We start from the raw sequence: 16,809 nt of genomic DNA, 5'->3' as shown, positions 1-16,809 counted from the left end.
CCAAATATACATCCATTTTCCATCATTTACCCGGGTCTGGGTTGAGTCACGGCAAGGTAGCCAAGGTCTCCTCCTTCTCCCTAGCCTCATCCTCCAGCTGGATCCTGAGGCATTCCCAGGCTGGGTGGGACGTGTAGGTCTTCCTGCATGTTCTGGGTCTGCTGCAAGGTCTCCACCCAGTCAGAAACAACAGGGAGGCTTTCAGGAGTCACTTGAATCAGATGCACAAGCCACTTCAACTGGTTCCTTTCAATGCGAAACTGCTAGTTTTTCTACTTAGAGCTACTCAGATGTCTGTAGCTCCTGACCTGATTTCTAAGGGTGAACCCAGCCATCCGGCAAGGTAAACTTACTTTAGCCACTTGTTTCTGTGATCTCAGTCTTTCTGACGCTGTCCAAAGCTCGGAAAGTAGATTGACCACTGAATCTCAAGCTTCTCCTTCATGCTCATCTCACTTCAGCAGTAATCTCTCTTAATCTGCCTTTACAGAAGCAAAAGTATTTAAAATGCACCCAATATTGACTGAGAAAATAACACTTCTCTTCTTATTGTCATTGTCCTGTTTGTTTCAACCATTCCCACAATACCTTGCATTCATCTGCAGTCCACTGTGCATCATGGCCTGGAGCGCAGTACTAATGCTGTGTATATGGGATGGATGGTAAAACAGTCAGGTCATGTAGGACAACTCAAGATGGTTGTATAATGGAAAGGCAAATCTGGATGAGGGAGGGTTATAAATACTGTGTAACAACTATATGTAGCTCTATATGAATTTGTGTTTAATTACCTTGAATGACTAACTTTTTCTGTCCATGCTTGTTGGTTTTCAGGCATTTCGGTATCATTAAGAGCTAAGTTCAAGTTAGATATATCGTTTAGAAAAATCTGAGATTCCTAGTTTTCAGTCATCACTCAAATGTGTAAACACAATGTTGTAGGTACGATAGTGGCCACTGAAAACCCCATTTATGTTATTGGTCTATAAACTTGATAAACTTGACAACTGACGACTAGCCATATATGTTAGTTGGTTTTATTAGCTAACCTGAATGGGGAATCGATAGTGAGAATGTTAATGACCTTACATCATGTATTGATATTTATCTTACCATTAAACACATTGAGATAAGATTGAAAACATTTGTTTATAGGCAATGAATCCACTCAAAACCATGCAAGAATACATCCCTGCTCTGAAAACAAAGCAAACCTTTGATAAGACTAAAACTGGAGCATTTGTTTGCTCACTTTTTGGTGAACTGGACACCACCCACCATTGATCAATCCAACTGTATGACTAATGTCAGGCATCCTAACCCAGCAGGTTGCTGGACTAACATTAGAGGCATTGTGGAGGATGTTTTGACCTTTCATCTCATCTTCCAACAGGGCTGAAGCTGATCAAAGGCAACTCGACCCCTCTGAAGATGCCTGCACTGCCCAGACCTCTGGATACTGTGCAGCTTAAGGACATTGTGTGTTACCTCTCGCTGCTTGAGGGCGGACGTCCTGAGGACAAGCTCGAGTGTGAGTATCACATGTCACATGACTGCTTGGTTCCTTTGTTGATCTGCAACAAATTTCTGAGGTACAGTAATGTGCAGAGGGTGGATAGGTCCTAGTACTAGCATCAGAAGCAAGAAACACTGGCAACCTAGTTTACATAAATAAAACAACAAAATATATAACCAGCCAACTGCGTCATCAGGACCCATGTACCCATATATCTGCTTTGGAAGCAGAGGAAATGTCACAGATGGAGTCAGTGGGTGGCTAAATAAGGTCAGACTGAAGCCCAGTGAAAAAGGCAAAGGTAAGTGAGGAGAAAGGTTATCCTTGCTCTGCTGCTTTTTGGTAAAATGCATTATCAAACCAAACTAAGTAGCCGATCTTTTCAGTTTTAAATAATAATAGAAACAGTCTGTTTGACTAAATAAATCAAAATGCAGAACATTTGCAACCTCTGGCTTCTCAAATGTGAATATTTGCTGCTTTTTCCTGTGTTTTATGTGATGGTAATCATATCTGTGAAAGGACAAAAAGTCCTGCACACTGTCCATCACTTGTACTCACTTTATTAATGACGTTTTGGTCCTCAGACCTTCATCAAGAAATGTTCATATGATAAGAATTAAATTATTTTTGGGTGTTGGATGAAATCATGATGGGTATTTCTCACAGTTTGATGAAAAATGAAGATGTGATTGTTGCAGCCCTAGTCATAATATGCAAAAATAATAGATGCAGGTTGTTAGCTGTCTGTTATTTTTAATATCAGAACACCTCAGAGTGTTTTATTGTGTTATGTCATTGCCACCTCAACAAGGTAGGCTGTGTTCAACTCATCATTTTTTTTTAAAGTTTGTTTCTGGTTAGATTAACTCATGGTGAGGTCAGTTTCAGTGAGCATTACTATCTGGTAACAAATCATCAAGCATCATTGCTGTGGTTACCCACAGTTTAACAAACCTTGTGCACTGACATTGAATCATGGTTTACTGTAACTGTGGACCAGATCTTTCTTTGAGGTGTCTTGTTGTACAATCAGACAATCAGAAGTATTTTCTGTCAACTGTTATTGAGCTTTATCTAAGTGCATTTTTGTGTGCATGCATGTTTTGGTGACATAATGCTGAAATGACCTCCTCATGTTACACTCTGGCCTGCGTCAGTATCAACTAGCCTTTGGTCCCCTTTTCCCCTATTTGCAACTATAGTCTGGTCATGGTCACAAACGGATGAAATAACCAGTGTGAAAATACACAAACATCTATTTTGTCCAAGTGCGGGTCCCAAAGAACTGTAACTGTGAATTATATCTCTCAAATGACTCACAATACTGTCATCTGATCCCGTTAAAATTCCTTCTTTATGACATGACGGAAAGTTTGGTGCTCTTCTCCAGGTACAAAGGACACAAATGAATGAGGAAAATATAAATAATTGCTATTTCATAATTGTTTGGCTCTTTTGATCATAGTTATTCATTTGTGCCCCATTGGCTCTGCCACTTGAGGTTTAATTCAACCAATGAGGTTCTTTTTGTGTCTGTTTCCTGTCTGTGAGGTTGACATGACAACATGAACAAACAGTATATTTATAATAACTCTTTTTTTCAACATCTTTTTTTTTGGTGATCAAGAAGCAGATTCTATCAAACATTATCTTTCTTGTTTTGTCATTCTTTCTGCTGAAACAATAATTGAAATAGTCTCTTATTATTAAATTATTAATTATTATACTTTATTTTTTCAAAATGTTCTGGTCTCAAAGGTGCCCTCTGGTTGGAACCTTTATTTTTAATTTATTATCAAAGGAAATCCAACACATTAAACAATTTCTGCTCTTTTTCTTTGTTATCTCACTTCCTTAGAGATGATCTTTCTGAACAGATTTTTGATGCCTTATTGACACTGCTACTCACATCTCTTAATTGCATTTATCACATCATTTATTCACAAGGTTACATTGCTTAATTGGACAGACTTTTTTTTCTGTGTTGCTGTAATTCTCATCCATCTGCTGAATTATTGAGTAGAGTAGCACTCATTAAGCACAGGGATGACTAAATAATTCAACTGATGCTGCCTGTATGTGAGCACATCATGGATTTAACTACGTACGATATCTTATTGAACATCCTCGTCTCTCTTCCTCTGTGATTCACGGTTATTTCTGTAGTAGACGGGTCCCTCTGCTGGTTTGTTTGAGAATTGCTTAGATTTAAATGCAGCTTGTTTGCTTGCAGCAAATTAGTACAAATGTCTAGACGACAAAAACGTCTTTGTTAAAAAGTGAGTTAGTCTCAGATGCACCTTGCAAGGTTATTCATCTTAAAACAAGAAAAACTGCCAATCGTGGTAAAATAATTCCTCCTGCTTCAAGTGCAGTTTCCCTTGTTTTAGGTTCTTGAAATCAGTGTTAGTATCTTGAAACAAAGCAGAATAAAAAAGAGACAGATAATGACAGATTGCTGCACCAAGAAAAATATCTTCAAACCGAAAACTTGGACGCAAGCAATATAATCTAATCCCACTGGCAGATGTTTTTTTTTTTTAACTCAGTGTTGTCTTGTTAAGATCCAGTTTATTTTTGTTACAGTCCAACGTATTGCCTCATTGCAGAAAGAGAAATCTCACAGGAAAATAGTTTTGAGAGGATGATGTGTCAGTGTGAAAAAGACTGACCTTAAAATACCTTTTGTTTTCAACAAATATGTCTTGTCAAATTCACAAAAATGTTTTACTGTAATAACAATAATTACAAATGTTTCAAAACACCCAAAAACAAAATTAAACAAGTAAGTCATTAGGTCAAATAAGCCATAAAATATGGAGAAAAAATAAACTGAGGATACAGTATATACTCTATAGAAGTCAAGAGAGGAAAATCCAAAAAGGAAGGTGGCAACAGTTAAAACAGAACAAGTCAATAACTTAGAGAAAGACTTACAATTTATATTGATATCCAGTCAAAATCTGTAGTTCACAGTAAAAAATCAATCTTCATAAGCTAGTGTTGATATTTAACCATCAAGGCATTAAATATTATCTATATTTACAACTGAGTTTCACTTTCACTACGCACATTTGTTTTTGATGCTTATCTACAGCTTTATCTAAGCCCAACAAAGAAATCAACCATAAATTATGTCCAAACTCTGCTGACTAATTTTCACACTATTGGGAAAATATGTTTTCACTATTGTAATACAGTAATATGTCTATTAGTATTGGGCTGCCTGCATAAAAAAAGGTCACAATTTGTTCAGAGCTTCAATTTCAAGTAAGTATATTATTATTACTATAAAAAGCCATCATTTCACACGAAAAAACAATAAATTAACCAGAACTTATCTGGAAACTACTGGTTTTGGCTGGAACTACTGTACTGTGGAACTTTGTCTCATTCTAATTCATAAAAATGATTTAAGAGATTTTCCTTTCCTGGGAACAGTCCATGAGATGTTTCTCTGTCCAATCCATTTGTACTGCAGGCAAAAGTAACAACAAATCCCATCAACTTTTGCACTTTATTGCCTTTTTGGGGCTTCTTTGGGTCACCACAATCACCTCCTTATGACACTTTCAACCTCCACCCAACACCCAACACCCAACACCGGACACCAGCATCACTTCCTTCTCCCTTTGCCCGAAAAAGGTCACACCCTCTCAGGAAACTGACAATTAACGCCTCGTTAGTGGCATGACGGACCACTATCTGACGTCAACTCCTTATGATGTCAGCACCCTCCCACTGCTGCACCTCAACCGCACTACACATGGAGGCCGGAGCGGGGGTGGAAGAGAGGCAGTGGTGGGTTAGAGCACTTCTATCTATAGCCATTAGTATGGAAGTGATCTGCAACCAGGTCATGTTGTTGTTGTTGTTGTCACGATTCTGTTACATTCAGACTTGTGGGTGTTTACGTATTGGCCATGATGGAAGCACAAGAGCCAATCATGATGCCGATGATGTGGGAGCTGTCTGTTTCCATGGTGACACGGCTGAGTAGTAATTGGGGGACACTTAAAGTTGCAGCATTCAGATGCTTACAAGTGCTGATATGTGGTTTTTGCATGCAGTGAAGTACACAGTGACATTCATACAGAGAAAAAAAGCTGATTTACTGAACAGTGAGTGCAGAGGTTTCTGCTGCCAATAACTGCTGTGTAGTGTAACTTTTAATGTTCACTTCAAACATTGAGAAGGATGTAGAGCACAGACTGTTAATACTGTGGCTTGACATTTTGTTTTTGTCTCCACAGTTATGTTTCGCCTCTATGACACAGATGGAAACGGGTCTTTGGACAGCTCGGTAAATATTTGTCCTCCTAAACTATATTTGTTTACCTGAATTCTCATTGTTCAAAAGCGTAACTGATCCCATACCCAAATATGTCAACGTTTTCATGGGCAAAAGATTTCAATTAACTAATATGTCTTTTCATACTTTGATGTGTGTACTCAAGAGTTTTTGGGGTTTTTTTTAAGTCAACATTTAAGTCAGAAGAATCAACACCGAGACACAAAGAGTTTTCAGGGAGGGCATTCTTGTATGTGTGTGTTTGTTTACATGAGTGTTTCCATTTTATATTACTTCTGCTCAACTACTATTTTTTACTTTATTACATCTACACTTTTTTGCATAAAACATCAATTAGTCAATTAACAAAACACAGATAACTATAGATAATATATTATATATATTATACTATAGAACTGCCCAATAATATTGGGTATTCAATATATACTAAAAGTTTTAATTTGCTCTACACTGACAATTAAAATACTTGTTACTGATTTATGAATAGGTAAAAACAGTCAAATAATTTATATGACCTACATACCTATCTATCTATCTATCTATCTATCTATCTATCTATCTATCTATCTATCTATCTATCTATCTATCTATCTATCTATCTATCTATCCATCATGTAGTCAGTATGCTCCCATTATGTACAGGGGATACCTCAAAACATGGTACAAATACTGTATATGAATGGATGAATGAAAGGGAAAGATAACAACAGAGAAAACAAGAATGAGGAAATAATTTGGGGTACAGTATATTTATGAATGAGAGAGCACTGGTGTTTATGTGTATGCGGTATGTATAGAAAGGGTTTGATTTGGAGGGTTAATAGAGATAGGCCAAGGGTGGGGTGGGTGGAGAGGCTGTGTAATGGAACCCATTATTAGTATCCCATTATTGGCTGGGGGAGGGAGAGCAGGAGCGATAGAAAGAGTAATAAAGAGAGGACAGAGAGCATAGAAAAAAAGGGAGCTATGCCAATTCAGTGTGACCTAAATTGTATTGTAGATTTTAGAGTAAATAAAAAAACAACTAGTCATTTTTTAGAAATGTGTGGAGTCTCGTTTTGAGATGAAACACTCATATTCCATTACTGATACTCAACATATTGCTGTAAAGAAGTCCAAAGTGCATCATAGTGATTCAGTCCGCCACTTGATAATAATGTCACACCCCTCTGCCCCCCAAAAAAGCAACCATTGTAATTAAACCATCAGCCTTGCAGCGCCTCCCACGCTGCCTTTGTTTTCTCTCTCCAACTCTTCTGTGCGGAAGAATGACATTCCCAACCTGCTATTACACGCTGTTTATCAGTCTATTCACGCCAAAGACATTTAGCGACATCAGCTTGTAAGGCTGCAATATACCGAAAGGTAAATACAGTATTTTTGTGCCTGTAATGACTGTCTGTGGTCTCACTGCAGGAGCTGGAGCACATTATCTCCCAGATGATGCATGTGGCAGAGTACCTGGAATGGGACGTTACTGAACTGAAACCAGTAAGAAAGAAATTTCACCCAGTTAACAGAAACCTGCGATAAATTAAATTAAAATAATATTCTGTGATGTGTGACAATTGTTACCAGATGCTTTCCCTCTACTTTAGAAATGTTGAGAAATACTGAGAAATGTTTTCACCCAACAATTCAAATGGAAATATAAGTGGAACATTTGCAAACAGGAATGAATGAAGGGTAAAATTTTAACATTAAAAAAAGATGACTTTTATTCACAAAGATTATAATCATATGTGGATTAAAAAATACACAAGTTGAAAGGTTCAGAAAAGCTACTAAATGGACCTGGTGGTCAAATTGTTTTCTCAAATTAAAAACACAATTTTCAGGTCTCATAAAAGTGTGACCTCCTCCAAATTATTTTTCTCAACTCCATGTGAAGCCAAAATTGCTTCAATCTGCAGACCACTATTGATGTTAAGAGCTGTAAATGTCTTCTCTTCTGACCTTTGTTTTAATTCATAGATCCTCCAGGAAATGATGCGGGAGATTGACTATGACCACGATGGCACAGTATCACTGGAGGAGTGGATCCAGGGAGGAATGACAACCATCCCACTGCTGGTTCTGCTCGGCCTGGAGACAGTGAGAGCACAGAGACCACTTGAATATGCTAGTGATACGAGTCAATGCTCTTGTTGGAACCAGGAAATAAAGCATTTTGTAGCCTGGTGGACACTGATTGATTTACAGCTAGTTTTACACCAATGTGTCTTCATCAGAGTGACAAAGGCATTGAACTAATACATATATAGTCAAACTGGAGTAGATGTCCATAATCATATCTACTAGTGTATCAAAATGTGTGCATCAACTTCCTTATGTTGTAGCCATTAAACAATAACATAACATAACATCAAAATTACCATTAACAAAGCTAAAGTGTACATGTATGCAAGGAGCTCTGTGAGAGGGATCCTTTGAGGTAAATGCTAATGTTGGCATGCTAACATACTCACAGTGACAATGCTGGTATTTAGTTGGTAATTTTTACAATGTTCACCATCTCAGTTATGCTTTTTACCATTCTAACATTATCTAATTAGCACAAAATACGAATTGCAGCTGAGGCTGATGGGAATGCTACTAGTTTTGAAGTCACAAACATATTGCAAAATAGTGCCAAAACAGACAATGACTAATGCTTGGAATAATCTTATGGTTGAGAAGGTAGAGACTGGTGGCTTGCTAGCCACAAGAGAGGCTTAAAATTCGTCTAATGCCTGGTAACTAACTTAAAGTCAAAAAGTTATATTACCTGAACCACCTGGACAAACATCACAGGTGAGAAATATATGAATTTCTCTCCTTCCTTAACAGCTGTCATACTGTACAGTATGCCTTTGAGGAAGGCACTTAAAGGTCCAGTGTGTAGAATTTAGTGACAACTAGCTGAACAGACTTGGCAGAAATATAATATTCATAAGTTTGTTTTCATTAGTTCATAATCATCTGAAAATAAGAATCGTTGTGTTTTTGTTACCTTAGTATGAGCCCTTTATATCTACACAGGGAGCGGGTCCTCTTTAACGGAGTCAACCATGTTGCACTGCCATGTTTCTACAGTAGCCCAGAATGGACAAAGCAAACACTGGCTCTAGAGATGGACTTACTTTTTTGTGTTTTTCGCATTTTCTCAAGTTTCGCAGCCACCATAGATTCTTCTACACACTGGAAAGGGGTGGATTAGTTAGATGCAATCAGCAACCTTGCCTCTAGATGTCACTAAATCCTACACACTGGTCCTTTAACCTCAGGCTTCCCCTGTGGACTCTAAGGCCAACAGCTGCAGGTGCTAATAGTGAGTGAAACTAAGGGTAAAGTGTTGTGCCGACAGTGAGAAGGATGTTCAGTCAACCTGGTTTAGTTTAATGTTCCTTTTTTTCCTGTAAATAAAACAACTGTTAATAACTTGAACTTGACACATATTGCTATTTCAGAACAGGTATTTTGGTGGTTCTAAGCTGTTTTTGGTTCAGTAGCACCCCCAAAATGAAGAAATCTCGCCTCGCATCCTGAGAGTGTAAATTTAGTATCAGTCTCAGTCTCTCCTCAGCTCTTTTTACCTTCTTTCAATTCATTCCATTTCTCTTCTGCGAGATGATTATGCTAATCACTCTGGTCACAGGAGTAGTTTTACATCTATTATCTAATGGCTCTGACTCATTGTAAATGACTGTGATTCACAGTGTCAGCTAAATTACTAAAATTTTAAAATGTGAATCTGGGACGTGCTGTTCTTGATTATCTGAAAAAGACTAAAGCCAGTGATTATTCTCTATTCCACAAATATTCCTCATCATTATTAAAACAGTTTCATTTCATAACTGATCTCATAACAGATCACACCATTCATAAACGTGTGTCCATCCATACTGCTGCTTTGCACCCCCAAACTAATGAGAGCATCAGTTTTCTCTGCAGTTCATAAGTTGTCCACTAGATGGAAGCATTTGACCAGCTTCAGTAGAAATCCCTACCAGAAATCTTTTTTTTTTTTTATGAATGAATATTACTGCAAAGGAAATACAGCTGCACCTTTACTGTCTTTACTGTATTTGGACCACATGTCTGGAAGTGACAAAAGTAGAATAAAAGTTAAAAAAAAACAAACAATCAATTTATAAACAAATAAATCAATCACGATTAGCTGATGATTCTCCCACCACAATATGAAATAAATTAACAAAGCACTCAATCAATTTCTCATTCAGTCAATCAACCAGTCAATTAATCATTTGGTCTATTTCTCTTGCTGCAGAATGTTAAAGATGACGGGCAACATGTGTGGAGACTGAAGCACTTCAACAAGCCAGCCTACTGTAACCTGTGTCTCAACATGCTAATTGGACTGGGGAAGCAGGGACTCTGTTGCTCATGTGAGTAATTCACTTACCATTAAGGGTTTTTACAGATGCATTGATTTGTACAGATACAATACAATATACTGGGGAAGTATTGTCTGGTCATGCGTTGCAGTGACGGAATGATGGATGTTATTTTGTGATCAAATTTACATAAAACAATGGAGTCTTATTTTCCACCTGGCCCTAAACAAATATATAATCAGCCTGGCATTTAGTCATGAGTTTTAGCGTCCCATGAAAGTTTGTTTCAGAGGCTTTTTCAACTGGACACAATTGTGAATGGGAAACAATTCTGATAACGGAAGGATCACAACAAAATATCAACTGAGAAAAAGAGAGCCACTCTACAACTGGCTAAACATCCTTTATTCTATGTTTCTTCTTATTTTGAAACAATAAAACCTGCATGTATTTCAACCTCACTGTCAATTTTCCTTTTTCCCACAAAGTGCCCAACTCTACACTCTCTACAGAAGCTTTCCAGCTTGCTCTGTTTTTCACAAAATATTGGCAACTAACACCTTCAGTACAGCTCTCACAAACACGTTACTCAAACCCTTGTGTATAACACTTATAACTGTATGAAAAGTCTGTTTTCTCTCCTCTGTGTTTGCTGTTTTCCTGGTCTTAAAATGATTCTTTTTTTTTTTTCCTTTCCCAGTCTGCAAGTACACAGTCCACGAGCGCTGCGTGGCTCGTGCTCCGCCGTCTTGCATCAAAACCTATGTCAAATCCAAGAAAAACACAGAGGTGCGTCCAATTGGAGTGTTTACTAGTGAGCACGCTTGGATCAGCGATGCTCCATGGAGCTTAGGACGAGGGTTTCTCTTCCTCTAATGGAATTTAAACAACTCAATCTGCTACAAAGCATTGCTAATTACAAGGATAAGCCTGGTTTAAAGACACAAACACAGACAGCATCATTTGTTTGGCCTCATTCTATCTTTCTTTCTTGTTCTCTTCTGTGTCTTTTTTTCTCCTTCTTTCTCTCTTGCTTGTTTTCTCTCCCTTGCTTTCTTTAATTGTTGTGTCACTTGTGTCCTTGTATGTATCTTGTTTTTCTGCACCATGTTTCTTTTCTCACTTCTTTCACTCCCTGTATGCTGTCTCTCGCTCTCTCCACAGGTAATGCATCATTTCTGGGTGGAAGGGAACTGCCCCACCAAGTGTGACAAGTGTCACAAAACCATTAAGTGTTACCAGGGCCTGACTGGGCTCCACTGTGTGTGGTGTCAAATCACGGTAAGCCGCCACCCGAGGAGAGGCAGCCACCTCCTCATTATATTCCCACTGCTTCTTGTTGTTTAGGGTTTCGTTTTTGCACCTTTGATAACTCACAAGTCATTCCACCAATTTACACCCAGAAAACACTTGTTTGTGGTTGCAAGTTAATAGAAAATAAAACGGAGGCAATGACACATGTAATGCAAATAAATCCTGAGCATACACCTGAAAATGTACAGTTAAACATGTTCTGTTATTGACACAAGTTGGTTGTTAATGATGGGTGCCACCTCCTCCAGCTCCATAACAAGTGTGCCTCCCACGTGAAACCTGAGTGTGACTGTGGACCCCTGAAGGATCATATCCTGCCCCCCAACTCAATCTGCCCCATTGTCCTGGTAAGACTTCACTCCTCACTGGTCAGCGGTCCCGTGGCAGAGTGAGTCTGACCTTGTTTGGCACAGTGTTATTTGAGGATGCAATCATCAGCCTGTGTTCCCCTACTGAGCTCTGAAATGGCAAAAGCTTGATTTTTTTCAGGTGTTTATCTTCAAAATTGTACAAGTTTATTCCAGGGAAAAATACACCTGAAATTGTTCATTATCTCTAAAACTTCTTTGTGTCATCATTGTAACGTCTACTGTAAAAGCCTTGTATCTTATAAATTAAGAAACATCTCACTGAGACACTGAGAATCTCTTTGTCATGGCATAAAAACATTAAGCCAGTTGCCCCAACATCCCCCCAAGACACCAAGAGGAAAGTCTAAACTTTTTTTTGTTCATTTATTTGGATTTTTCTATATTTTATTTATTTCAATTACAGTATATTTTCTGCATGTTTTGTTTAAACAGAGGAAATTAACATCTGCTTATGAACTAAACCATAAACTCAACTATAATTAAAACAGTTGTCTCAGAACAGTGTCTTCATTTTTCCTATAATTAGTACCAGATTCAATAATTCTTTCAAGGTAACTTTCTGGAAAATTACTAGGAAATTACAGCCCAGTAAAATGAAGCGTCACTGATTTACGGATTTCAAAGCCGTCCTCATGCTGCCAGGAGTAAAGTTCTTTTTAATTCTTTTTAAAAATGTATTTATTTATTATTTTGTTGACCTAAAAGCAGTCAGAGAAAAATACAAAACAATAACAACATGACAACATGCAGTTATCAGCAATTTGAGTTTTCCAAAGGACCCAAATAAAGTAAAAGCAACAAGAATGTTATTAAAGTACCATAACATGTTTTAAATATGTCTCATAACTTATCATATCTCAAAAATAGCAGTCACATTTCCCTAATAGTGGGACATCACCTTTTTGGAATGAAACTAAAATATGGGTTCTTTAACAACCTTGCTGTTTGACCTTTGACCCCAGGAAAGGCAGTCAACGCTGAGGAAAGACTCTCGGTCCAGCCAGTCGGGCCGAGGGAAGATGCAGAGAGCCAACTCAGTCACAGTGGATGGCCAAGGACTGCAGGTACAACTCAAATCTGAGTCTCTTTAACCTCAACGTGGTGTTCTCCTGCTTTGATTTGCAGTATAGATACATACAGCGATCGTTCATCTAACCAAACTTAATCTACTTTCTTTTCGACATACTGAACTCAGTGATAATAAACTGTAGTTTGGGGAAATGGCAGAACTGCAACAGAATTGGATTTTTGAAACCATTTCAACCATATTTTTATGGAAAATTACAACTGTGGATGAGTTTTTCCAGTTTCCAAATCAATAAACAAGCTGGATGTATTTCATGAGATTCTCATGAGATAGCATCTCTCAATTCTTCATTTGTAAATCTATTGTGTAAGCACTGGTTGTAAAATGACTCACAACTTTATTAGTAAGTAATACCCATTTCAAGAGAGTATGCATGCATAATTGTTTTCTCAAATGGTAATATGTTTTGAAATGAACCTCTGCAGTTGGTCTTGGGACATATGATGGTGCTCGGCAGGCCCTGCTGATAATCAGTATCATACAGCAGAGCCCAGTCCAGCCTGATCCTCTCTAATATCTGTCAGCCAGCATGCTGGCGATGGAAACCTGCCGCCGTCTGTGGCGACTGCTCGTCTACGCGTGGCTGGGAGAGAAATATGATGAATCATATCCCAGGCACATCCATCTATGCCTCTCGCCGGCTAACCAGCATAATAATCAAGATTATTATTTATAATTACAGGAAGTAATGGATCACTCTAGACTGGACAGGGAGCTCATTAATTCACCCTTGGCCTGCTGGGATAGCAGACAGGGGGAGTTAAGCGCTTCATCTGTGTCAGGGAGAGCACTGGGCGAGTTGTTTCAGACTAACTGCAGGAAGGGCAATTCAAACAGGGGCCGCTGGATTAGAGCTTGTTTATGTGACGCTTTGTGAGCTTGGCCTCCGGCACCGCGGGCTCTGTCTATCCACAGAATCTGGAAAAAACCTTTCCCACGTCACACGAGACAAACTGCCTCGCCAATTAGGAAGTAGTAACAAATTACTATTGCGACTGAATTGTGAATCATGAGTTATCAGGTTAAGAGTATTGATTGACTGTTACTGTAGATAGATGGATCGTTTTACTGTACTGTACTGTACATCCAGGGGTTGTCCGGTTACTGAAACCTGAAGAACAATCTGCATCTGCTGTAAAATCATTCACCACCACAACTTAAAAGAAAAAAAAAAACCTAATGTCTGATGAATTTTTAGTCAAAACCGGAGGAAAAACCTGATGATTTATATTATTATTTAGTCAGTGTGATGAATTGTTAAAGTACAATTGGCAACTGTCAACAATCTGTGCCATAAAGCTACATTATTGTCCAAAACTACTAAAAACACATCAATAAGCCATTACGTTGAACTGGATGTTCCTTCTTAACCATGAGCATGGTCACTTGTAGTTTGTTTTGAATCAATCCAAGGTATACTACCTGCTGCTGTATACACAAGTTAGTTCACTAAATGTGTATTATTCCGCAGTAGAAAATAGTCCCCAACAAACTGCACTGTTTACTCCTGTTTGAGTTACATTTACTAAAAAACACAGTGCCCAGATGTATGAGGAAATTAATGAGCCTTTTTATAAAGTAAAACTATGTATTTGCGGCCTGTTTTCAATGACTTATGTCTTGAGGAGGAACCAGCGGGTTTAGGGCTGAGTGCCACAGACGGGGGTAGGAAACTCTGACAGCATTGAGAGACGGACTAATGAATTGTTGGCTTGAATTTTTCATGGGATTTGTTGTTTGTTTTAAATTTTCTAGATCAGGTCATCAAAATGAATAACATGCAGAGAACATTTGATGTGATTTATTTTCAGAGATATTGGCTTTAAAATATATTTCGGGTGACTTTATCACTGCTCTCCTCCTATAATTAGATATTATAATTAACACAAGATTCAATTTGGAAGAAGAATCAGGGAAAGGAATAGGGAGCACCCACACCTTGCCATAGCCAGGTACCACTTGTGCATCTCTGCAATGAAACAGGAAAACCATAAAGTGTTATTTATACTGTAACACTTTGAGTTTCACTGTGAATGAAAAGCGGTACAAATTAAATGTGTTATTTATTATTATTATTATTATTATTATTATTATTATTATTATTATTATTAATAAAGTGAATCAGATGACAGGCACTGCTTGGAAGTGTTGTATATATACGTGATAAAATGTTTGAGGGATGTTGCTTGAAAGTGAATTCCTGTGAAGCATCCCGCAGTCTCCCAACACCAACGGTTTGTTTTGACATCTCCCATTCAGATCACAACAATAGAGGGCACTCATCCTCTGCTAGTGTTTGTCAATCCGAAGAGCGGGGGGAAGCAGGGAGAGAGGTAAGTACACAATCTGTCTCAACATGCTACAAGAGGCCTCTAAATCCCGGCTCCTGAGCCGCAGAGGGAAGGCTGCAGCATGGCCTCTGGCTGCCAAGTGCTTTAGGCTTACTTAGTCAAATAAAAACACAATAACATTTACCTAAAGCGCTGGTCGCCTCCACCATCAGCTCACATACACGCCCCCCCCACACTCCTCTCCTCAGACACCCTCCTAGCTGTCACGTCTCTGGCTGGTCCCCCTTCTTTAACCCAGGGCTAATTGGGTTATTACTGAAACATATTCATTCACTCCTTATTACGCCGGCCCTCATTTGTTTAAATTATGAGATCAAAATATGACTTCAGCCAGTTGATATAATGAAATTGAAATTAAAATGAATTAGTCTTTCTAATGGTTTCTCCTCAAGGGGACTTTGGGTATGTCCCACCCCGCTGCCCAGTCCACTGCCTTGTCACGCTCTGATGTTGTTGGATGTTGGTCTGACAAGATCTGACACAAAATCCAGGCCTTTTGAGCCTAAATCTGTGATATATGAGTCTGATGTTTACACTGTGACTTTCTGTTTGTTGTTTTTATGTTGTGGACAGATGTTTTTTGGGTTTTTTTTTAATCTTTTTATCTTCACTCCTGTAGGATTTACAGAAAGTTCCAGTATCTTCTGAATCCGAGACAAGTGTACAACCTGGCCAAGAATGGACCCATGCCAGGGTACGTAGGTTACGTAGGACAGAGGTCACATAGGTTTGTCAAAGATCAGAAGTGCATTTTCTGTGTTTGAGGTTTTTTATAGTAAATGTAATATATATATATATATTTATATGCTGGATAGTGACAAATAACATATATTGCATGTAGAGAGCAAAATAGAAAGATGCATTTCTCATGCATTTCTTTAGGGGCAGCTGTGGCTCAGGAGGTAGAGTGATTCGTCCACTAACCCTAAGATTGGCGGTTCGATTCCCGGCTCCTCCAGTCCGCATGTCAATGTGTCCTTGGGCAAGATACTTAACCCCAAATTGCTCCTGATGGCTGTGCTATCAGTGTGTGAATGTGTTAGTTTCCCTCTGATGGTTGGGACCTTGCATGGTGGCCCCTGTACCTATTCAGCATATGAATATGGGTGAATGTGATCCATAGTGTAAAAAGCACTTTGAGTGGTCGGAGGACTAAAAAGGCACATACAAATACAGTCCATTTACTGTTTATTCCATTCAGAACATCTCTTCATTGATGCATGTTACACACTACATTGATTAGTGGTTTTAGTGGTTTTCAATAGTAAAATACACCTAAAGTGCATTATTGCATCTTCTATGACTTGTTTTGTTTTATTTATTCTAAAATACACAAGGACAGTTAAGAATTGCATTGCAAAAAAAACCCTATTTTTTTAGGTGGTTGCGACAGTTTCTGGGTAGAGATTGTTAAGAAATAATAAATTAACCTTAAGAACTGAATATTTGGACACAAAACATGTTCTAACTAGCCTCAAGTTGCATTTAAAAGCCATTTTAATCATTTCTAAATACTTA

General features: G+C 38.3%; 1 protein-coding gene across 1 annotated transcript in view; it reads left to right on the top strand.

Annotated features, from left to right (window-relative positions):
• The window catches only part of dgkb (diacylglycerol kinase, beta), a 79,586-nt gene that overhangs the window by 14,499 nt on the left and 48,278 nt on the right, over positions 1-16,809 (top strand). Inside the window, exons 6-16 of the mRNA XM_044360359.1 lie at positions 1,394-1,531; positions 5,773-5,822; positions 7,248-7,322; positions 7,806-7,925; positions 10,102-10,219; positions 10,869-10,957; positions 11,333-11,449; positions 11,731-11,829; positions 12,816-12,917; positions 15,200-15,273; positions 15,911-15,985. Coding sequence (XP_044216294.1) covers positions 1,394-1,531; positions 5,773-5,822; positions 7,248-7,322; positions 7,806-7,925; positions 10,102-10,219; positions 10,869-10,957; positions 11,333-11,449; positions 11,731-11,829; positions 12,816-12,917; positions 15,200-15,273; positions 15,911-15,985 — 1,057 coding nt within the window. The remainder of the gene's footprint in view (positions 1-1,393; positions 1,532-5,772; positions 5,823-7,247; positions 7,323-7,805; positions 7,926-10,101; positions 10,220-10,868; positions 10,958-11,332; positions 11,450-11,730; positions 11,830-12,815; positions 12,918-15,199; positions 15,274-15,910; positions 15,986-16,809) is intronic.

Source organism: Thunnus albacares, chromosome 8 (assembly GCF_914725855.1).
Source record: "Thunnus albacares chromosome 8, fThuAlb1.1, whole genome shotgun sequence".
NCBI classification, from domain to species: domain Eukaryota; kingdom Metazoa; phylum Chordata; class Actinopteri; order Scombriformes; family Scombridae; genus Thunnus; species Thunnus albacares.
This window is presented reverse-complemented; position numbering and strand designations above follow the sequence as displayed.